Consider the following 24,222-nt stretch of genomic DNA (forward strand, 5'->3'; position numbering starts at 1 on the left):
GTAGAGACGGGGTCTCACTCTTGCTCAGGCTGGTCTCGAACTCCTGACCTTGAGCGATCCACCCGCCTCGGCCTCCCAGAGTGCTAGGATTACAAGCGTGAGCCACCGCACCCGGCCTGTTTGTGTCCTTTTGATTGACCACCTCAGCATGTGAAAGGGAAAGAAGTTTCTACTGTTACCCTAGATCTCTCAGAAATCCACTCTCTACCTAAATATGAAATCCATGACCTGTCTGTATATATACACAATTCATGATGTCAATGGAAATCACAGATTGTCTTTATTTGAAAAGCTAATATATGTAGAAAACATAATATTAATGATAAGGAAAAATAAAAGGTTTTGTTTGACATATCAAGAATTAAGTGACAGAGTATTAAGATTCCTAATAAAAATTACATGCTGGAAGAATTGACAAAGAATCTGAGGCTCTTCAAAAGGTGCTGGAATCTCCTTTCCCCTGTCTCAGTGCCCTCTACCCTTCTCCTTCCCATTCTTTCCTCCCAGGCTCCAGGTTGGTAAAACCCTTTTCCCTCAAGGCAATTCCCTTTTAATTAGTCTTACATGAGTCTGTGGCTCATCAAGATGGAAAACTGATGACTGAACCAAGATCTGACAAATTATATCCCTGCCTCGAAGTTTCACTGGAGGAAAGCATAGGAAGGCTAACTATTAAAAAATACAGTCGATCCTCATTATTCACAGATCTGTATTTGTGAATTCACCTACTTGTTAAAACTTATTTATAACCCCAAAATCAATACCCATGGTACTTTCCTGGTCATTCACAGACAAAAGTACAGAGCTGTGAAAATTCTGAGTTGTCTGATATGCACATTCCCAGCTGAGGAGGAATGAGGTAACACTGCCTTCTTGTTTCAGCTCTCATACTATAAATAAGTATCTTTTTCATGGTCTATTTAGTGCCATGTTTTTTGCATTTTTGTGCATTTTTTTGGTGCTTTCCCTATTTACAATGGCCCCCAAGAGCACTGTTGAAATGCTGTTTGTGCAAAAAGGCTGTTAGAAAAGCTTCATTCAGGCATGAGTTATAGTGCTGTTGACCATGAGTTCAATGTTAATGAATCAACAATACATATTAAATAAGATATCTTTGAACAGAATAAAACAAGGTTATGTATTGATCACTTGATAGAAATGCTGTGACCAGAGGGTCACAGGACCCTGACCCTGTATTTCCTCTAGAAGAAATGGTTCAGTATTCATTAATTTAGTGCTCTTGACAACTTTATAGAACATAACTACCAAAAAAAATGAGAATCACCATATATATGCATATAATTAAAGATTAACTTCCTCCCTCCACCATTCTAATCCTTTGTAATTTTAGACTGAGGAAGCAAACAAAAAGTTTTCAGTCTTGCTGTATTTAAGAAGATTCCTTCAGTTTGTTCTTAAGCTCTGTAATCATTAATATATCCACAGTGTTTGATCTATATTTTCAGATTTTATAAAAAGTCACTAAATAAAAAAATATTCACTAGCAGCGTTTAACTTGCTTGAACATAAGCAATACCAAAGGAGTATTTTCTAAAAATGTTTATTTTTAGTGCTTGCCTGCTTTATAATTGACCACATATCCCGAAACTCTTTGCTTTATACGTTAATACAATTCAGTGTTTGGTATTATTTGCTATCTACTGAAAAAAAAACTCTTCACATTTTTTATCCAATTAAATATAGCTAATTTAAACAGCTCATCCTACAGAATTATAAAACTGGAACATTTGGTTCTAGATCAGCAAGACCCTCTTCTTGAGGTTTACAAAAGTCATCCAATGGCATACTTAAGGTCAAAGTGATAAAGATTGAAAACCAAACTAACCTAGGATAATAATTTTAAACAATCCTTTAACATTGTATGCCTATAATTCAAATAGCATCAGTAGTAAAGTATTTGTAATACAAAAAATGACTGATGAAAAATTCACCGTCCTAGTCTGTTGTTCCAATATCAATGTTCAAAGTCCTCATATTTACCTTTTTTAGTGCTTTTACTAAATCTGCATAATCACCAGCTTCCAGTTTGGGATTTTTCACTAGTACTTCTACAGCCTCCAGGGCCTCTTTTCTCTCTTGCCATTTTTTTGCCTCCTACAAGACAAAACATGAGTCATTTATAAAACAGAATATAAAAGAGCAAAGTCTATTTCTTGCATTCTACTAATTCAAACATCTCTAATTTTTCGTTTGCTTTTAGAAATTTTCTGAAGTTAATTAAAAAACAAAATTATAAAGCTGTGTAGTCAGAACATTTTTAAGTTTTTGTTCATATATAAAAAGTGTTTTCATAAGATTTCATAACCCTAAAGTAATATAATACAAGTAAACAGAATGCCATAGACCTTTCATTCTCATTTTCTAGGCAAATATTAGTAAACAGGTGTTAAACAGAAAACACTGAGAGAAAGCATTTCTAGCCCATCTCACACTGGAAGAATTACAGGAGAGGAATTTCTACACTGGCAACATTAAAAAAACCAGAATAAAACAAACAGATAACCAACAACCCAAATTGTTCTAATCTTGGAGGTTAGTTTTCCAAATTGTGGGTATAATGCTAATCCTTTTGTTTTATGGCCATAAAGTAAAATATGCCTCGCTAGAGATCAATCATTCAACAATTTGAATACATACTACTTGAAAAAACTGGGGATATAAAGAAGATGAGAAACTCACCACCCTGGAGATTATAGTTCAATTCAATTTATCAAATATTTATTTGTTAACCAGAAGTTAACAGGACACTCAAGTTGCTGACAGCAGAGCTAGGAAGATCTTCAATAAATAACTACCATGTGACCACTATGAAAGGATAAGTACAAGATGCTTTGGTAATGGAGCAAGAGGACTTAACCTAGTTTAGGCAGTAAGATAGGATCTTCCCTAAAAAGTGACACTTAAAGTGAGATCTGCAGGATGAAGAGGTATTACTAGATGAATGGCAGGAGAAAATGTTATAAGCAGAAAGAACAGCATATGGTAAGGCCTACCATTTTAAAAAAACTGTGGCACATTTGTTACTGGGAGAAGTCCAGTATGACTGGAGCATGGACAGTGAGAGCAATTAAAGATGTGGCTACAAGGTAAGCGGGGGCCCCAAAGGTACCATAGAGACCTCAATGGTCACAGAATGATTCCAGACATTATCTTAAGATCCATGGAAGCCACTGAAGGGTTTATTCAAGTTTTAATATGGGAAGATTTGCATTTTCAAAAATAATACCTCTAATTACATTGTGAAGAATGATGGGAAGGAGGCAACAGAAGAGACAGGGAGTCTTGTAAGAAGACCACTGCGGCATGTAAGGCAAGAGATGATGTTTCTCAACTAGGGACAGTTTTATCTCCTAGGGAACATTTGGCAGTGTCTGGAGACATTTTTGATTGTCATGACCTAGGGGGATGGTATTGACACTTAGCAGGTAAAAGCTAGAGATGCTAGTAAATATCCTACAAAGCACAGGACAGCCCCGCCAAAACAAAGAATTATCTGACTAAAAATGTCAACAGTGCTAAGAAAAAAGAAAACTTGGGGCAAAGTAGTGGCAGTGTGGATAGAGAAAAGGGAATGAATCTGACAGATATTTACAGGCAAAACCTGAGAGAAAATGAGGAAAAGTAAGTCAACAATAATGTTCTGGTTTTTGGCAAAACATGTTTAAAAAATGTGCTACAATACATTTATGTATGAAGTAGTACCGGAACAAAGAGGAAGAAGCAACTAGTTCACTCTACTAGGGAAGATATGGGATGAAGGGGAAGCACCAGGCAAGGGCTCAGCAGAGCATTCTCTAATTCCATTCAAGTAATTAGTTAAAAAGAAATAAATGAAACAAGTTTAACTACTACTTACAATTTTGTCATAAAAGTCTTTGGGAAGTTTGGAAAGAACTTCTACTGCTTCCAAAAGCTCATAAGCATCTATCTGTGGTACCTCATCACCATCATCACCACCTTCAAGGAGAAACATAAAACAAACCTTAAAAATGAACAGAATGGTTTTACTGATCAAATAGTTATCAGTCCTTTCACAACCCTGATGAAATCTTAATAAAGAAGGGATCAGAGTTATTAATGCTACATGCGACTTACAGTTTATTAAAGGCAATCCTACAAAATATGCCTAATGAACACAAATTCTTGTGGCAGCACCAGTTCTTGCTAGTTTTTACAAAAACCAGTATATAAAGTTGGCTCACCTCCCTCAGCATCTCCACCAGCAGACTGCTGCAGTTCCAATTTAGCTTCTAGTTCTTGTTGGGAACGAAGAAATCGGCTAGGTTTAGGAGCACCTGTTGGTAGTCTGACCCATTCTTCTTCTAGTTCTTTCAACTACAAACATCACAAAATATTTTTAAAGCATATCTACCATCTTTCCACCACTAGAGAACAATTTTATTTTTTCTTTTTCTTTCTTTTTTTTTTTTCAGATAGGGTCTTGCTCCATCACCCAGGCTGGAGAGCAGTGGCGCAATCATAGTGCACTGCCGCCTCAAACTCTGGGCTCAAGCGGTCCTCCTATCCCAGCCTCCTGGGACTACAGGCACCCACCACCACACCCAGCTAATTTAAATGTTTTGTAGAGATGGGGTCTCGCTATTGCCCAGGCCGGTCTCCAACTCCTGGGCTTAAGTAATCCTCCTGCCTTAGCCTCCCTACAGAACATTCTTTTTTTGTTTTGGAGACAGAGTCTCACTCGGTTGCCTGGACTAGAGTGTCGTGGTGTCAGCCTAGCTCACAGCAACCTCAAACTCCTTGGGCTCAGGTGAGCCTCCTGCCTCAGCCTCCCGAGTAGCTGGGACTACAGGCATGCACCACCATGCCCGGCTACTTTTTTCTATATATTTTTAGTTGTCTGGCTTATTTCTTTCTATTTTTTAGTAGAGACAGGGTCTCGCTCTTGATCAGGCTGGTCTTGAACTCCTGAGCTCAAACGATCCACCCGCCTTGGCCACCCAGAGTGCTAGGATTACAGCACAGTTCCCAGCCCAAGAACATTCTTAATACTTATATTTACTAACATATCAGGACCCAGTTTCTTATTTATATGGTTCTAACAGAGCAAACAAGAGAAATTTAAATTCTATGTATTTTGTAGTATGCGTCAAACAGACTTATATTTACTATACAGAAGATGTATTTCTAAGTACTAAGAAAGAAGAATAAAATCTACTTTTTTAAGATACTCATTAGTTTGTGAATTTAGATATAGTTGCAACATTTGAAAACCAATTGTAACTCCAAAATCAACTGTGATGAAAGCCAGATAGAATGCATTTTGTCCAGAGAGTAAATCCTGCCACCCATTACAATTATAATAAAGAGGTTTTTAAACTGCTATAATTTAACATAGCATACTAAAATCACTGAATGCATAGTATTTAATTTGAAGGACAAAGTAACAGCAGAAGAAGTTAACTATGCTCAAAAAAATCAACTGATTTCAAAATTAAGAATGAAAAATAATTATGTGTAAGGACAGAATATCAACGACAGGAAGAAAATATTTTCATATTAACCTTATGTAAAAGCACCCAGAAAACTTTATGCCTCACCTGGACAGAGTTTATATTTTGTAATGGGGGTCTCAGAGCATCCCGAATCCATCTGTAAATCTCCACAGCAATTAGTTTGGCTTCGTCTCGAATAGCTTTCTCTCGAGACTCAAAGAGCTTTGGCAACACTTTGATAATTGGCTTAAGCAAGATGATTTTGGAACCAAATTCACTAGAAGTAAAAAATTGGAGGAAAAATTGTCAATAAGCAATGTGCTTGGGAACAGCATTAGCTTTCATTCATTCAAACATTGTTCCATGCCTATATATTAAAAGAATTACATAAATTGAGTTTTTTTAAGGCAGCTAAGGAACTCATAACTACATATATATTTAGGTGTCATTCTTCAAAGAATATTATTTAATGTTTAGGGCCCAAAATAACATTACCATTTTATTTTTATTTATATTTTTATTTATTTGTTTGTTTGTTTATTTACTTATTTAGACAGAGTGTCACTCTGTTGCCCGGGCTAGAGTGCTGTGGCGTCAGTCTAGCTCGCAGCAACCTCAAACTCCTGGGCTCAAGCGATCCTCTTGCCTCAGCCTCCCGAATAGCTGGGACTACAGGCATGCGCCACTATGCCCGGCTAATTTTTTTCTATATATTTTTAATTGTCCAGCTAATTTCTTTCTATTTTAGTAGAGAGAGGATCTCGCTCTTGCTCAGGCTGATCTCGAACTCCTGACCTCAAGCGATCCACCCACCTTGGCCTCCCAGAGTGCTGGGATTAAAGGCGTGAGCCACCGCACCTGGCCAACATTACCATTTTAAAACTAACTTTCTAGGTAACCAGACTAGAAATAATTCAAATCCACATAGGACCAACATGTGTAATGTCTTAAATGTAAACAAATTAGTTTATAAATATTTAGATGAATGAAATCTACTCTTAATAGTTCCTATAATTAAGGTAATTCAATCAACTGGCTAGATCAGAAACCCTGACAGTGTGTTTCATTCTGGACTTTGTAGCTATCACACTATAACTCCCAGCAACTTAAATCTCGATTTGTTTCAGTTTTCCTTGGGGAAAATAGTTGTATTCTGACTTCTCTTAAAAAGATAGCATATTTAATCTTATATATAATTTTAGCTGTCTGATATCACTACTAACGTTTCAGAATATCAACTCTGGAGTAGGAAGGATTTAGTTATGAAAAACACTGAAATTCTGTGTGAATAGTAGAACTCAAATACATTGTTTACCTATTATCTAATGTGCACAAATTTATCTCATGTGCACAGATGCAACAAAATTATTCAGTAATAGCTACTGACATACTCCAACAGATTAAAAGAGACTGTGAAAATACTTTCCCTAGAAACGGATTTTTAACAAGATACCTGGCAATGCAATATAGTTTAATTATAGATATCATAACATGAAAATAAACTATGATCTCTAAGATTTCCTTTTAAATGCTCTTTATTTATTAGAAAAGAACATTTTAACTTGGCTCAGCTAACCTTTAAGACTAAAGGAAAAATAAGAAATTATACTGATGATAAACTATTTTGCTTTAAGGATATTTAACATGGTACCTGAACAACCTAACTTTTGTGATATCTTAAATCTTCCTTTACATTACTACTGTTTCATCTGATTCTTTTTTGTTTCTCTATCCTGCTGCTTACTTTTGTAAAAAAAAAAAAAAAAAAAAAAAGATTGAGCAAGTCCTCATGGAAAATAGACACCTTAATTAAACAAACCTAATTTTGATAGTAAACATTACTATAGAAAAGACAAAAGGGTTCTAGAAGTCTGTTGTAGGTGCCACAGAATGTCTCTGGTCACCCAAAGCTATCACTAACAAAGCTTTAGGAGGCTCTGGAACCTAGGATAGAGCAGTTGAGGGTCCCAAAGAGCTAACTAGTTTCACTACAGATTCTGAAATGCTTTAGGACAAATAAAGAACCAGGGATAGGACTAAATAATTTTTTTTTATTTCTAGCCCCAGCTAAAGTGCAGTGGCGTCGTCACAGCTCAAGGCAGCCTCAAACTGCAGTAGCTGGGACTATAGGAACGTAGTGACACATGGCTAATTTTTTCTATTTTTTGTAGAGATGGGGTCTTGCTTTTGCTCAGGCTGGTCTGGAACTCCTGGCCTGAAGCAATCCTCCAGCCTTGGCCTCCCAGAGTGCTAGGATTACAGGCATGAGCCACCACACCTGGCCTAAATAATAACATTTATAAGGAAAACACACAAAGATACACCTAACTTGTTTTTTTCCTACGCTTATTAGCGTAGTTAATAATGTTAGCTTAAAAATTAGCTTAGTTAGCTTAAAAATGAAATAACCCAGAGTTTTATAGCATTCCACACTAGAAGATTCTAATTTAAAGGTAAAAGATTATAGTACAATATATATTTTTATTAAGACATACTACAAGCACAGTCCTGATAACTAAGTCAATTCACTAAATTTCTAAGGTGAAAGAATGAACATACTATTAACCACTCACAAAAACATGTGCCCATAATAGGCTAGAAACAAGAAATAATTGATCACACAATAATCTAAGTGAAAGTCAAATTTTATAAAAGAACATTATTAAAGCAAAAGACAATATAAAAGACTTATAAATCAAAGACAGTTCAAGAGTTTTTATACTTTCACATAAAATAAACACCAAAGGAAACATTTTTTTCAAGATATAGGTCATATGCAAAATCACAAGAGAGGTGATTTGGGATGATCTTCACTCCATTAGGATCTCACTTATAGCTGCTTTCTAATGTATCTCATGTGGATAGTATTGGGAACAGGATATCAGATTAGAAGGATTGCCAAATCCGAACAAACTAGTGATTTGTCTAATTTAGATTTCCCCAGCAAATTACAGCCACTTGTTCCTGAAAGAGATTCCATTCATGAAAAATTTCATTGCCAAACAACAAGAAATTCTAGGGTTGAAAATAACTTATTACATAAGAGTTAAAGTTATTTTCTATTTGCTGTTGCTATGCTTCCGTTTAAAGGCATATAGCATTTGCTTCTACTTTACCAAAAAGGCACCTAAATAAAGGTTTGCTTTAGCCAAGAAACTATGTCTTTAGCCAATATTTCAAAGTATGTAAGTCCATACTTGAGGACAGCAAAAGAAAAAAAGCTGCTTATATACTCTGAGGAGTGCTTTTCTACCAAAAGGCCAATTCTTAATCTGAGAACAAATCAAAAATATTCTCTGCTTATCTTCATTAGGAAGGGATTTAGATAAAATAACTAAACAACACACTTGAAGGCTAAAATTACTCAATATGAGGTGCCACACTTGAGGAATGACTTCCCTTTTTCCAGGTCACTTTCTTTGTTGTTGTGGCATGCCAAGTCAAATTCAGCAGTTTCCGTTTCTGTTTAAATCAGGAATCCAAACTTAATTGAGATACTCTAGTTAATAGAACTAAAGCAAAACGAAAATCTTACCTTAAGGCTTTCCTCAGTGTCTCTATACAGGCTACTACGATCTTGGGGTTCTTATTGTCCAGGCCTTTCAGGAGCTCTTCTTGCACAGCCTCTCCTTTCTCAATCTCTATGTACATGAGACAAATCTCTATGCCTAGCTCCTTGGCTTTGGCTTTAGGTTGGTTGAACACTTTACTTACAACACCTGACACAACTTCGCCTGTGGTTCTGTAATATGTATTATAAAGGAAAAAGCCACACTTTAGTAGAAAGAGTTGGGAAAAGGTCATGGAAAGGGGATGTACAAGTACTTTATAAATGCTAAGAAATACAGTAAATGAGTCTTTTTTATATTCACGAACATTAAAAACACTATGCAAACCATGAAAGTTTAAGACATGTCACACCAGACATAATGTCAGTTCATAAATGTTTATAATGTAGAAAATTCAAAAGAGCAAGAAAAAAATCCCTTGAAATTCCACCACCCAGAGAAAACTTTCAACTTTTTGATATTCATCCTTCCAGACCTTTCTCTAAGCACATGTATATTTGTGTACACACACACACGCAAATATGGATATACAAATATATTTTACAAAAGTAAGATTACAGAATGCTTGCTTCAAAAAAATTTTTTTTGAAGTCATTTTAAACACTTCTTAGGACAAAAGAATTGCTTCACAGAGGGAATAGATATGTACTTTTAATAACAAATGACTGCTCTTGACTCCTTGGCAAGACTTCATAGTAACTTTATTACTTTGAATCTCTTTTAAATTAAATAAAACCTGTACTTACTGGGAACTAGTGGAACTGACTGCACTGGGATTATATGCAGAATTTGTCAAAAAAGAGTTTCAGGTATCAGAAGAAAAATTAAATAAAAAAGCAATGGTTTCACCAATGGCAAAGGAAATCCAGTGATGCTGGTTACCAAACCGTCACATTAATGATTACCTTTATTGATATAATCTTTGAAGTAAGCATATTTCTTGTGCAATTAAGTCAAGGGTCTCAACTTTTTTGGGGGGTGGGGGAGGGTTCTTTTCACTGACATAAAAGACAGTTAGAAAAATCAGGTCTATGAGATATGGGAGAGTGGGGTGACTGGAAACCCCTGTCATCCTTAGATCGAGTCAAACAGTATGGGAGTCACAAAGGTTGTTTAGTTAGCATTATCTCCCCCAAGAGATAAAAATGCCTAATGACCACAGGGAGAAAGATGTGATTCTAAGATCACCTAGGTCAGAACCCTTGTAAAAAATTTAGTTTTTTGTAATGCCCAAATATCTTCAGTGAAATTCTGGTAATTCCTTTATTGACAACCTCTCAGTTTCTTTTAGAAGTTACTAAAGACTTTTCCTTTTAGTTCAGAATAATTCACATACAAAAAGCTTAAAAGGAAAACCACTTGCTCATCAAATCTTACAGTAAAAACCTGAAGATGTGATTTCTAATTTACTTCTCTTTAGAGATCTCATGTACCATTTAGACTTCTGAGAAAAGATCAAGACTGAATGAAAAACAAGTATCAAGGAATTATAAAAATAATAAAATTAATATATTCTAAAACTGCTAATAACTAAGGACAGTGATCTACAAAGATACATAATCTATGTAGCACCAGAGGTTTTTGTCAGAATAATTGGAAAGAAACTACTTACTTTCCTGCTACATGGGCATTTTCAACATAAACAAGTGCAGCTTCTAATCCTTTCAATTGAACCACTGCATTGGAATCAGTGACAAATTTTTTGATCAATCCTAAAAATTTGGACCATTCTGGGCTCTTTTCATCCTTTATTTTCTGGAAGATCTTCAGGGCCTCTTCATATCCACTTAACCTTGCTTTCCACAGCTAAAAGAAAAGTAATAAATTTAATGACATTACCATCTACTTTTAATTTTGGGGGGGGAGTAAAAATGAATACCCAGGTAATTTAAATAAAGGACCCCATGATTGGAAACAAAAAAGGAGTTTAAGAAATTCAGACAGTTTTCAAAAAAGACTAGCTAATAAACTTCTTACCAGTGTTTTCATATTTACAATGCTCTGCCAAGGCCACCTAGAATTCTTACCAGACCATTATAAATGTATCTCACTTTGTATCCAAGCATTAGTTATTACTTCTTTATAATATGGCATTAAAGATATGCCAGCTCAAATATGAGAAATCACTCTGATGAAACTGCCCAATCTCCAAAGTATATATTGTTTTTCAGTTGTATTTGTGTAATCATCAGGCAGCTTTATACTATACTATATATCTTTAATCAATAACATTAGTTTTTTATCAAGAGACAGGGTCTTGCTATAGTGCCCAGGCTCAACTTGAACTCCTGGGTTCAAGCAATCCTCCTGCCCCAGTCTCCCAAGTCTACAGGCACAAGCCACGACACCTGGCTAAAAACTTACTAATTTTAACTAGTAGATTTCAGACACCTTTACTGAGGTATTCTTTTTTCATTAATTTATTCAACAGCCTTGGTCCTTGTGGAGCTTACATGCCAGGAGAGAAAGACATTAATCAATCATACAAATAAATTTAAAATTAACAAAGCATTAAGTGCTGCAAAGGAGAAGAAACTTGGTACAGTGAAAGTGTATACTATAGAAGGCTTATTTTGTCTTAATATAACAAAGAGTTTTCCTGAGAAACTGGTAATTGAGCTGAACTCTAAAAGATAAATATGAACTAATCAGGCAAGAGTGGCAAAGAGAAAGAAAGAACATTCTAAGCAGGAGAAGAAACAATATATTCCAAGGCCCTGTATTAGTAGGGAATATGGTATTTCCCATTCCTATAAAGAGAAGGGAAACATGATATGAAATGAACTGGAGAGGGTTGGAAAGGGCCAGACCATGCAGGACTGTGAAAGCCAAATGAAAGATTCTGCTCCTTATTCTAAGAGCAATGGGAAAACACTGAGATGACTGGTGGAGTTTAAGTAAGATGTTAGTTTGTGAGATGGTCAAATTTGCATTTACTGTGTTTGGCACTAGTAGAGAATTACATATTTGTCCTCAACACTTTATCAGATCAAAGAAAAAGAAGGCTGGGCATGGTGGCTCATGCCTATAATCCCAAACAACTCAGGAGGCTGAGGCAGGAAGATCACTAGAGGCTAGGAGTTTGAGACCAGCCTGGGCAATATAGCAAGACTCTATCTCTAAGAAAATTAAAAAAAACTTAGCTGGGTGCGGCAGCACACGCCTGTAGTCTCAGCTACTTGGGAGGCTGAGGTGAGAGGACTGCTTGAGACCAGGAGCTCGAGAATCACCATATGATTGAAAAATAAGAGAAATAATTTATATGTGTTTAAACGAAAATGTAATTTGGGGCAAGTATTATGCTGACAGAAAAAACTTTTCGTTCTAAGGAAAGAATGCTGCCTAACCCTGTAGGATGCTTTTTAAGTACTAAGGAAGAAGACACTACACATTTTGTAACGTTAAAGTATAACAGGCCAGGCGCGGTAGCTCATGCCTGTAATCCTAGCACTCTGGGAGGCTGAGGCGGGAGGATCACATGAGGTCAGGAGTTCGAGACCGGACTGAGCAAGGGTGAGACCTCGTCTCTACTAAAAGTAGAAAAATTAGCTGGGCGTGGTGGCACAATCCTGTAGTCCCAGCTCCTTGGGAGGCTGAGGCAGGAGGATCACTTGAGCCCAGGAGTTTGAGGTTGCTATGAGCTAGACTGATGCTATGGCACTCTAGACCAGGCAACAGAGCGAGTGAGACTCTGTCCCCCAAAAAAAAAAAAAAAAAAAATTAAATTAAATTGAAAAAGGAAAGTATAACATAATTAACGTCACAGTTGTACATTTGCCAACCAGTTTAAACCAGATTTAACATCTCTGTTAAGCTTTAAAAATACATAATAAATGTTCAACAAATAGAAATTGCACAAAATCACACTAGATTGAAAAGCTCTTAGCATATACTAACCAATAAAAAAATTGGAAAGCCTTTAAGATTTATCTATTTTGTCTGCTCTTTTCAGTGAGAAAATATAGTATCTATCACAAAAAAGCATTACAAATAGCTATGATTCTAAATAAGTTCCAATTTTCCCAATTTTGTTTTGCTGCAATTTAATGTACTATATACCAATAATTTCTATGTTAATTATTAGAATAAAAATGTTAATCTATTAATCTGACCTTATTTGAAGAGATAACATGCTACTGATTATTGATCTGGCATTCAATCCAAGCTAATTTATTATATAGAGGATGAAGGAATGGCTCTATGGAGGTCATAGGGACCAAATTTCTACTCTACATAGGTAGAACTGTATGTATACAACTGTGTGGGTTAATATATCTATTCTGTATTTTTAGCAATCAACAATCATAAATCTTGAATAGTGACATTCAAAACAAAAGAGCTGTCAAGAACATAAAATGGTTAACCCAAGAACTTTAAGTAGAATAAATTTACAAGAGAGGAAATGGAATTATAAAATCTACTAAATGGTAGATATTTGTTGTTTTAAAAATGATTAAAAATGAAGGAAACCAGAGGTATAATTGGGGGAGAAACAGATAATTTGAAAAGATATCCACTAAATAATCTCTTGCTAGTTTAAAATAAAATAAACCAGAATAAAAAGATTGGTAGCTTCTGAAGTTAGCTATTGGAATACAGATTATATAGGGTCAGAGAACCTAAAATATGCTGGAGTTCTAAGGTCAAATTCAGAAGACATTTCCAAATAAGAATTTCTGTACAATAAAATATTGCTAAGTACTTAACTACCCGAACTATATTGTACTGTATGTAGTAGGAGATAAAACTAGCTAGTTAGTAACATTTTATAGATACAACTTAACTTTTCACTTCACTGATAACTCTTCTTTGAGTTCTTTCCAAAGATTCAAAAAATCTTTTAACTAAGCTAGAGAAACCTATTTTCAATGAGATAAAAGAAATATATATAACAAGGCATCAGTGTTTTTGAAATTGCCAATGTTTTCACATACTTCTAAGTAAGATAATGGCTGACAAAACAAGCCAATGACATTGAAATTTGAATTCCAGAAAAATCTTACCTTATGTTCACATTTCTGATCGACTGGCAGTTTCAACCACTCACTGTCATCTCCCATTGTGCTTCCAGTTTTTTCTTAGAATTAACAGTAATTCCTGGTCATATAAAAGTAGATATCTATTTAGCAATCAAGCAGTCTCTTAAGACAAAATAACTTCTCTGAGATTATGATTTTATCATGCATGTACCAACAAGAGTAAAAAGACCATTCTTTGCTGAAATGCCCACTTAATTTCATTAGTAGACCATTTAAAGAGTCCATTAAAAAATCTAAATCTAAATCAAGGGACAGATATTTGTTTTTTAAAAAAATGATGCTTATATATTTTCCCAAATGAGAACTTCTTAGATATATAACGAAGCTAGAATAAAACTGAAGAGCTGAGCTAGTTTGCCTTTTAAAAGGCCAACAGAAAAGTTACAGGCCAGGTGCAGGTGGCTCAAGTCTATAATCCTAGAACTTTGGGAGGCCGAGGCAGGAGGATCCCTTGAGGCCAGGAGTTTGAGACCAGCTTGGGGAAGAGTGAGATACCGTCTCTACCAAATATAGAAAACTTAGCTGGGTGTGGTGGCATGAGCCTGTAGTCCCAGCTACTTGGAAGGCTGAGGCAGGAGGATCCCTTGAGCCCAGGAGTTTGAGGTTGCAGTGAGCTATGATGAGGCCACTGCACTTTAGCCAGGGCGACAGAGTGAGACTCTGTCTAAGAAAAGAAAAGAAAGAAAAGAAAGAAGAGAAAAGAAGAGAAGAAAAACTTACAGAGAAAGTTACACTTTTACCTAAAATTATAGAAAATAATCAATATGGGTGGGAAAATCTTAATGCTACCCAGCTCCCTACCTAATTCTGGTATATATGACTCTAGTCAATGTTTATATAAATTAAGTCCCTGAATGAATTATTCCTTTATAAATATTCTTTATATTTAAACCATTTTTTACTTGGTACAGTTTACAGTCAACATTCCTTTAACAATTTTAAGCTATCCACATAGATAACACCTACTTTTTCTTCATTATAAAAGTAATTTTTTTTTTTGAGGCAGAGTCTCGCTCTGTTGCTCCGGCTAGAGTGCTGTGGCATCAGCCTAGCTTACAGCAACCTCAAACTTCTGGGTTCAAGTGATCCTCCTGCCTCAGCCTCCTGAGTAGCTAGGACTACAGGCACTTGCCTCCATGACGGGCTAATTTTTTCTATTTTTAGTAGAGACAGGGTCTTGTTCTTGCTCAGGCTGGTCTTGAACTTCCGACCTCAAGCGATCCTCCCACCTCAGCCATGAGGTGGGAGGATTACAGGCATGAGCCACTGTGCCTAGCCTAATAACGTATGCTAACTGTAGAAAATTTAGTAACTACAGAAAAAAACGTAAGGAAGAAAAGTATTAAAACACAATTTCAGGGCCAGGCATGGTGGCTCATGCTTGTAATCCCAGCAATTTGGGAGGCAGAGGTGGCAGGATAGCTTGAGGCCAGGAGATTGAGACCAGCCTGGGCAACATAGCAACAAGACTCAGTCTCTTAAAAAAAAAAAAAATCAGTTGGGTGTGGTGGCGCATGCCTGTAGTCCTAGCTACTCAGGAGGCTGAGGCAGAAGGATCACTTGAGCCCAGTAGTTTGAGATTGCAGTGAGCTGTGATTATACCACTGCACTCCAGGAAAAAAAAAAAAAAAAGGCTGGAAACACTTCACATGTTCATCAAAAGGATAATGATTAAATAGTTGTATATTCACAGAATGTAACAATTAAATAGCAATGAAAATCAATGAACTATGCAGTACTTTCCAAACTCTGTAGTTAAAGACCTGCCTTTCCCCAAATCCCCATCAATTGTATACTGATATGTTTGTAAAATACAATAAAAATTAATTATTAGATCTGTGTATTTTTAAAGTTGAATGCCAAATGGTCCAGCTGCTGTGGAAAACAACTTGATGGTTTTTTAACAAGTTAAAGATAAAATTATCATATGACCCCATGATTCTACTTCGAGGTATGTCTAAAAGAACTGAAAATAGGTACTCAAGTAGTGTACATGCTGTTCACAGCAGCACTATTCACAATAGCCAAAAAACTGCCCAAATATCTATCAATGGACGAATACAATGGAATATCACTCAGCCATAATAGGGAACAAAATTCTGACACGTTATAACATGGATAAACCTCAAAAACGTTATGCTAAGCAAAGAAATCAAACACAAAAAGTCCCATATTGAATGACTACATGTGGTATAATACAGTTTAAGTGCTACCTTACCGATCCGGAATAGGTAAACCCATAGAGTAAGAATGCAGATTGGTGGTTGCCAGGCAGAATGGAGAGAGAATGCTTAATTGGTAAGGGATTTTACTTTGGAATAATGGAAGTGTTTTGGAACTAGATAGAGGTGGTGGTGCACAACATTATGAACGTGCTAAATGCCACTGAATTGTTCAATTTAAAATAGTTAATTTTATGCCATGTGTATTCCACTTCAACAAATTATTTTTTAAAAAGTTCCCCAGGTGATTCTAATGTATACCCTGGGTTAAAAAAAACCTCTAAATTTACTTTCTTAGCAAAAGTAATCTTTTTCGGGCCGGGGGCGGTGGCTCACGCCTGTAATCCTAGCTCTCTGGGAGGCCGAGGTGGGCGGATTGTTTGAGCTCAGGAGTTCAAAACCAGCCTGAGCAAGAGCGAGACCCCGTCTCTACTAAAAATAGAAAGAAATTAATTGGACAACTAAAAATATATAGAAAAAATTAGCCGGGCATGGTGGCGCATGCCTGTAGTCCCAGCTATTCGGGAGGCTGAGGCAGGAGGATCGCTTGAGCCCAGGAGTTTGAGGTTGCTGTGAGCTAGGATGATGCCATGGCACTCTAGCCCGGGCAACATAGTGAGACTCTGTTTCAAAAAAAAAAAAAGGAAACTTTTTCTATAAGACTGTTTTTTAAAGAGAAGTACTCAAGGAAAGCTTTTTAAAACATTCTCCAACCAAGAGAATATGAACAATAATTATTCAATTGTTGGTATTATGTGAGTTCACTGTAATACTTTTTCTTTTTTTCCTACTGGTTCTAGTCTCCTTTTAGAAACATGAAGAAGACTATCCAAACTAACTGCCTCATATAACATTCACATGCCACTGTGTCATGTTTTCTGAAATAGCATCTGCTACTTTATAGCCTGGGTTTTAAAAAATTGTTGTTTATGATTTTTTAGGAAAGGCCTGCTTCATACTAAAACTTTCCCAGCCACTGAAATAAAGCATGCAGTGTTTGTGTATACATGTGACACTCAGCACTCCTGGTCAGTCTTTGTGTTTATCTTCTTTTAGGATTGATATACTAAGGAAAAAAAAAAGGACTTTACTAATTTTTCCCCATAATTATTTTAATTTTAAAACTGATTTTAGAATTTAATTTTTGACACAAAATACATGCAATATATACATGAGTTACAAAGTCTTAAAATTAACACACCAACCTACTAATGTAAAAATTAGAACACTATCATTACTGTACCTGTGCATTTCTTTCCTACCTCACTTTCCTCACAAAGCAGTTTCCTGAAATTTGTTTAGTTTCATGCTGTAGTCACATAACCCTAACAATAAAATTAACTGTGCTTATTTGTGAGCTTCAGAAAAATGTTATCATACTGTTTGTAGTCTTCCGTAAATAACTTGCTTTTTTCAGTCAATCTTTGGCTTGTAAAATTCATCCACATGGTGTATTTTGGTTTACTCTAAGTGTGGCCCAAAAACTCATGCTGGTTCACAAACTATTCTCATTCAGAGATATGTACAGAAATGGAGATAGGTGTTTAGCAACTTTTTTATTTCTTTTTTTTTTTTTTGAGACAGTCTCACTCTGTTGCTCCAGGTAGAGTGCAGTGGCATCATCATAGCTCACTGCAACCTCAAACGACTGGGTTCAAGTGATTCTCCTGCCTCAGCTTCCCAAGTAGCTGGGTCCACAAGCATGTACCACAACACCTGGCTAATTTTTCTGTTTTTAGTAGAGATGGGGTCTTGCTGTTGCTCAGGCTGGTCTCAAACTCCTGAGCTCAAGCAATCCTCCCACCTTGGCCTCCCAGGGTGCTAGGATTACAGGTGTGAGCCATCACGCATGGCCACTTTTAGCAACTTTCATAGCATCTATTCTAACTTCTTTTACTATGATGGGTTTATTAAAGCACAAATAAAATATAAAATGCAACAAGGAGAATAAGAGGGTGTAGAAAGAGATTGGAAAGTAGTCAAGATCAGACCCTAGAAGGCCTTGTAAAACAATGTTAAGGAATTTGGACTTTACCCCGAAGGTGAAAGGAGATTTTGAAGGACCATAAATAGGAAAACTACATAATGCTATCAAACTTATGTTTTTTGAAAACCATGTAATATAAACATAAAACAATGGCTTGGAAGGCAGTAACAATGGAGGGAAATCAGTTAGAAGGCTGTGAAAAGAGGCTAAATAAAAGATGATGGAGCCGGTCGCGGTGGCTCACGCCTGTAATCCTAGCACTCTGGGAGGCCGAGGCAGGCGGATTGTTTGAGCTCAGGAGTTCGAGACCAGCCTGAGCAAGAGCGAGACCCCGCCTCCACTAAAAATAGAAAGAAATTAATTGGACAACTAAAAATATATAGAAAAAATTAGCCAGGCATGGTGGCGCATGCCTGTAGTCCCAGCTACTTGGGAGGCTGAGGCAGAAGGATCACTTGAGCCTGGGAGTTTGAGGTTGCTGTGAGCTAGGCTGACGCCAGGGCACTCACTCTAGCCCGGGCAAAAAGAGTGAGACTCTGTCTCAAAAAAAAAAAAAAAAAAGATGATGGTAGTCTGGACCTAAGGGTATTAGCATTCTAAGAGTCAAAGAATGCCCTTACTGAGTGAATGTAGAATGGGTATAAAAGGGATGGAGATGACATTCTAAACAAGTGGGGTTGAGATGCAAGCTAGACAAGTGTAGATATGGGCAGCAAGTAGAGAGATTCAATGGTGGAGCTTAAGAGGGAGATCTGACCTGGAGACAAAAATTGAAGAGTTATCAGTAGATAAGATGTAATTAAAAGCATGGGAATGGATGATAGTACTGAAGAAGAGTACACAGTGAGAAAAGAGCCAAGGATACAGTTTAGATGAACCAAGCATTTACAGAAAAGGTAGAAGATGAAGCTTAATTCATCATGTACACCGCCTGGCACATATAAAATGATCAGTAAATGTCTGCTGGGGAAGGAAAATACATGCAATAATCTAAAAAGCAGTAATAGTCTTATCAATCTTTGTTCTTAAGAAAATTTTTATTACCTTCAATTTCTGTCTGAATCTAAATTTTTTTTTTTTTTTAATCCTGTATCTTCAAAACTACCACTAACTAACTTAAGGTGAGATTTTGGGTAAGTTGTTTAGGCCAATGTAAATTGCCTCAGCATGCTTGTATGTAAAGTGGGGATAATAGCAGCAACCTCGAAGGGCTGTTGTGTGGAATAACAGAATACATGTGAAACTCTCAGACTACACACTTGGCATCTAGCAAGGGCTCGATAAATGTTATTAATGCCAATGTATTATATCATTATCAGTGTTTGGCATTCCCAAACACTTTTCATTTCTACCTTTCTTTGTTTCTTCTCTAGTCCCTCTACTTCACTTGACTAGCCTTTAAAAAAGAAAAAAAAAAGAATAAAAGGAAAAGAAAATACTTCATTTCTAAATTATAGTTGACTTTATTTTGGAATTTTATAGGCTTCAAAGAGCAAACACAGACACCCAAAACTGAATTTAGTTATTAAATATTTACTCATAATAGTTACCTGAAAATAATATGTTCATTAAATATAAGTCATAAATTAAATACATGAAAGAGAATAAAATATACTATACATGATACATAAGCCTCTAAATTTTATTATAGTCACTTTACCTTCTTTACTTTTATTTATACATTGACCAAATAAAAAAACTGAAACTAAAGCTATTTTTTTTTTATCTGTCTTGGTCTAGTACTTGGACCAAGTACTATGTATGTCTTGCCTGTTCAAATACAAAATGGAATTAACACCATTTACCTCTCATTTTATCTTAGGATATCTACAAAAAAGAGGTCTTTTATTGTGCCACAGACGCCTAGGGTGAAATCTGTAGATCCCTTCACAGAATATTTTTAATGCATAAAATATAGAAAATTACTTATGTTGAAATATAGTTATCAAAATATTTTAAAATGTGAATATATGGGCTTCTCCCTTAATACATTAAATAAAATCTAGCAGGTTTGATAACTATTATAATTCTGAAGTTATAATAAGCAAAAATATTTTGAGATATATCACATTTTCAGTCACATTTTATAATGTGATTATGAAAATTATTTCTATTAGTGACAAATGCACCGGTTCTTCTATTATTGTGGTTTATTACTTACATTGTATTCTTAACTAAAGGAAATATTACATTTCAGTTAAAAGTTAGTGAAAATAAAGATATAATTGCTTTTCTTTCCAAAATCATGGCGCCCCTGAATTCTAACCCTAGTTTAAAATCCCCTGGTCTATAACAGAGTGCAATAGAGCAGACCCTGTCTCTTAAAAACAAAACAAAACAAAACAAAAAACTGCTAGATAAGGAATGACATGAAGATGGTACCACTATGATGATTGATATACTAAGGCCCAGCTAGTCTGTGGCAGAACAAGGTTTACAATTCAGATCTGTCTAACTCAAGCCTTACATGATTCCAGGTTTAGACTGAATTTAATTTTTTTTTTTTTTTTTTTTTTGAGACAGAGTCTCACTGTGTTGCCTGGGCTAGAGTGCCGTGGCGTCATCCTAGCTCACAGCAACCTCAAACTCCTGGGCTCAAGCGCTCCTCCTGCCTCAGCCTCCCAAGTAGCTGGGACTACAGGCATGCGCCACCATGCCTGGCTAATTTTTTCTATATATTTTTAGTTGTCCAATTAATTTCTTTCTATTTTTAGTAGAGACGGGGTCTCGCTCTTGCTCAGGCTGGTTTCGAACTCCTGAGCTCAAAAAATCAGCCCGCCTGGGCCTCCCAGAGAGCTAGGATTACAGGCGTGAGCTACCGCGACCGGCCTGAATTTATTCTTGATTGGAGCAATCTCCAATAAAATGTACTGCAAGTGAGTGTTCTACTGCTATGGCTTTACCAAAGTGAAAGATTCTAAAAATTATCCTGTTTTAGTGGATTTTATAATCAAAAAAGGCAACTATGAAAAGAGTAGCAAAAATCTTATAAAATTTCAAAATTCTATTACTGAGTGATTTTTCATTTGAAAAAGGGTTTACTTCAGAATTCCATTCCATGTTTTCCCAACATATTTGAAATACATACACATTCAACATGCAAAATTTTCACTGTAGGACAGGCATGGTGGCTCACGCCTGTAATCCCAGCACTCTGGGAGGCTAAAGCGGGTGGATCGCTCAAGGTCAGGAGTTCGAGACCAGCCTGAGCAAGAGCGAGACCCCGTCTCTATTAAAAATAGAAAGAAATTATCTGGACAACTAAAAATATATATAGAGAAAAAATTAGTCGGGCATGGTGGCACAAACAAACAAACAAAAATTTTCATTGTAAACAACTCAAGGAACACATTTTTTGTATATTTAAGACTTACGTGATTTGATGAAATTGTGCCATTTAGGAATTTTATACTAGAGTGCAAAGCACCATATTATATGCTGGGGTAGTGAGTAAGATTTAGTTTCTTCTTTCAAAGGAGAGAGAGATGATATCCAAAAGAAAAAAATGGTAAGAGGGAGAAGTGAAGTGTAGTTTAAGCTGGAATTTTTAAAAATTTAAAGCTTTTGAAAAACATCAATATTAATATATAAAACATTGAAGCTCATTATTAAAAAAAAATCAAAAGGCACAGAAGAGCATTATTAAAGTGAAAAGTTCTTTGTTTAGCCCTTAGACATACTTTTCAGAAGTAGCTATGGTTAACAATTTTCATTTATTTTTTTAGGGACAGGGTCTCACTCTGTTGCTCAGGCTAGAGTGCAGTGGCACAATTAGCTCATTGCAACCTCAAACTCCTGTGATTAAGCAATCCTCCTGCCTGATCCTTCCAAGTAACTAGGACTACAGATACGCACTGCCACATCTGGTTAATTTTAAAAAATTTGTATAGGCCAGGCGCAGTGGCTCACACCCACAATCCTAACACTCTGGGAGGTTGAGATGGGAGGATCACTTGAGGCCAGGAGTTCGAGACCAGACTGAGCAACAAGTGAGACCCAGTCTCTACAAAATCTTTTAATTTTTTTTTTTTGTAGAGACAGAGTCTTGCTCTGTTGCCCAGGCTGGAGTGCAGTGGTGTGAACACAGCACGCTGCAGCCTTGAACTCCTGGGCTTAAGCAAAGTGATCCTCCTGCCTCAGCTTCCCAAGTAGCTGGGATTACAGTCATGCATCACCACACTTGGCTATTTTTTTTTTTTTTTAGAGAAAGAGTCTTGCTATGTTGTCCAGGCTGGTCTCAAACTACTGGCCTCAAGTGATCCTCAAGCCTCACAGGATTATAGACATGAGCCACCACACCCAGCCAGTCTATAACCTTTTAAATTCTACAATCACATGAAGACTACCTACTTTCAGAGACTTTAGGGTACTATCATTCCAAAGTCCCTACTTACAGTAACAGTTAATACCAACCCTATATTTTAATAGCACTTTATATTTTACAAGTATTTTGACAACCATTCTCTTATTTGATAATGTAGTAAGGAATACATTTAATCACTTCTATGTATTTCCTAATATGTGCAAGTACATTATTTATACCTCATTTTGGTTTCTTTCTCTCTTTTTCATTTTTGGTATTATTCTTAGTTATGTGGGTTTTCCTTACTAAAGTATGAGATTCTCTTGAGCAAGAGCTTTGTCTTACTCATCTGTATCCTCACAAAGCTTAAAAAAAAAAAAAAAAAAAAAGGTGGGACAAGGCAAGTATCATTATCCTCTTTTTACATAAAGGGATATTTAGTGAGGTTAAGTGTCTTGCCTAAGGTCACTTAAGTAGGGTAGAATGGCCTAGAAGAGTTTTCATTGATTCCTAGTTTAGTGAGATTACTACAATGTATCTACCTATGGTTTCTAAATAAATATACACTGAAAACTATTCACACTTTATAAATAAAAAGATGTATTTTGGTGATTACCTAGCTCAATGAAAATATAAAGAACAAATGACAGTGTATGTGAAAGACAAATTTATTTGCCCCAAAAGGACTTAGATGTTGGAAACAGAATCATCCCTAATCAGAAGCTGCCTAATAATCAAGCCTAACTACCAGCTGGGCCTTACAACACTGTTAATCTGCCCGTGGACAAGAGAGGAATGACCACAGTTTAAGTGTGATTTAGGGTGATCCAGGCAATCCAACCCCTCCCCTTGGCAGCGGTTATTCCATTGAGAGTTGACTCTACCAGTTGAAAAGAAAAACCTTTCCTTGAGATTAACAAAAAACTAAAGGGTGTATGATTTCTACAATTCATATTAGTTCTAAATTTCTGACTATAATTTTAGAACTTTTGTTATTAAAGTGACCACTTATTTGACAGCTAAACTTTGCCTCTAACAATTATCATAAAGGAAGATAAAGTCCTTGGGAACATTCAGAAAATACTCACAAAGTAATAAAGGGGAACCTCAGAGTCAGTATAAATTGGTAGACTAAAACTTCAGTTTCACAAAAGGTCATACAAGTTAAAGGCCTGAATAATTTCTTTAGAGAAATGTAGTAATGTTTTCAATATATACAGCAAATTAAAATCATTCATAATAGCCAAAAAAAGGTCCATCAACTGATAAGATGTGGTAAATCCATACAGTGGAATATTATTTAGCAACATAAAGATATGAAGTACTTGGCTCACGCCTGTAATCCTAGCACTCTGGGAGGCAGAGATGGGTGGATCGTTTGAGCTAAGGAGTTCAAGACCAGCCTGAGCAAGAGAGAGACCCCATCTCTACCAAAAATAGAAAGAAATTAATTGGACAGCTAAAAATATATAGAAAAAATTAGCCAGGCATGGTGGCACGTGCCTGTAGTCCCAGCTACTCGGGAGGCTAAGGCAGGAGGATCGCTTGAGCCCAGGAGTTTGAGGTTGCTGTGAGCTAGGCTGACGCCACGGCACTCTAGCCCTGGCAACAGAGTGAGACTCTGTCTG

At 36.2% G+C, this 24,222-nt stretch overlaps 1 protein-coding gene across 1 annotated transcript in view; it reads right to left on the minus strand.

Moving 5' to 3' along the window:
• CKAP5 (cytoskeleton associated protein 5) overlaps positions 1-24,222 on the minus strand; it is a 95,732-nt gene that overhangs the window by 52,106 nt on the left and 19,404 nt on the right. The window contains exons 2-8 of the mRNA XM_012645100.1: positions 14,047-14,140; positions 10,656-10,849; positions 9,010-9,216; positions 5,580-5,751; positions 4,224-4,356; positions 3,878-3,978; positions 2,002-2,115 (exon numbers count right to left, since the gene is read on the minus strand). Of these exons, the coding sequence (XP_012500554.1) occupies positions 2,002-2,115; positions 3,878-3,978; positions 4,224-4,356; positions 5,580-5,751; positions 9,010-9,216; positions 10,656-10,849; positions 14,047-14,103 (978 nt within the window). The 5' untranslated portion in view covers positions 14,104-14,140. The remainder of the gene's footprint in view (positions 1-2,001; positions 2,116-3,877; positions 3,979-4,223; positions 4,357-5,579; positions 5,752-9,009; positions 9,217-10,655; positions 10,850-14,046; positions 14,141-24,222) is intronic.

Source organism: Propithecus coquereli, unplaced genomic scaffold (genome assembly GCF_000956105.1).
Source record: "Propithecus coquereli isolate 6110/MARCELLA unplaced genomic scaffold, Pcoq_1.0 Scaffold227, whole genome shotgun sequence".
Taxonomy (NCBI): Eukaryota; Metazoa; Chordata; class Mammalia; order Primates; family Indriidae; genus Propithecus; species Propithecus coquereli.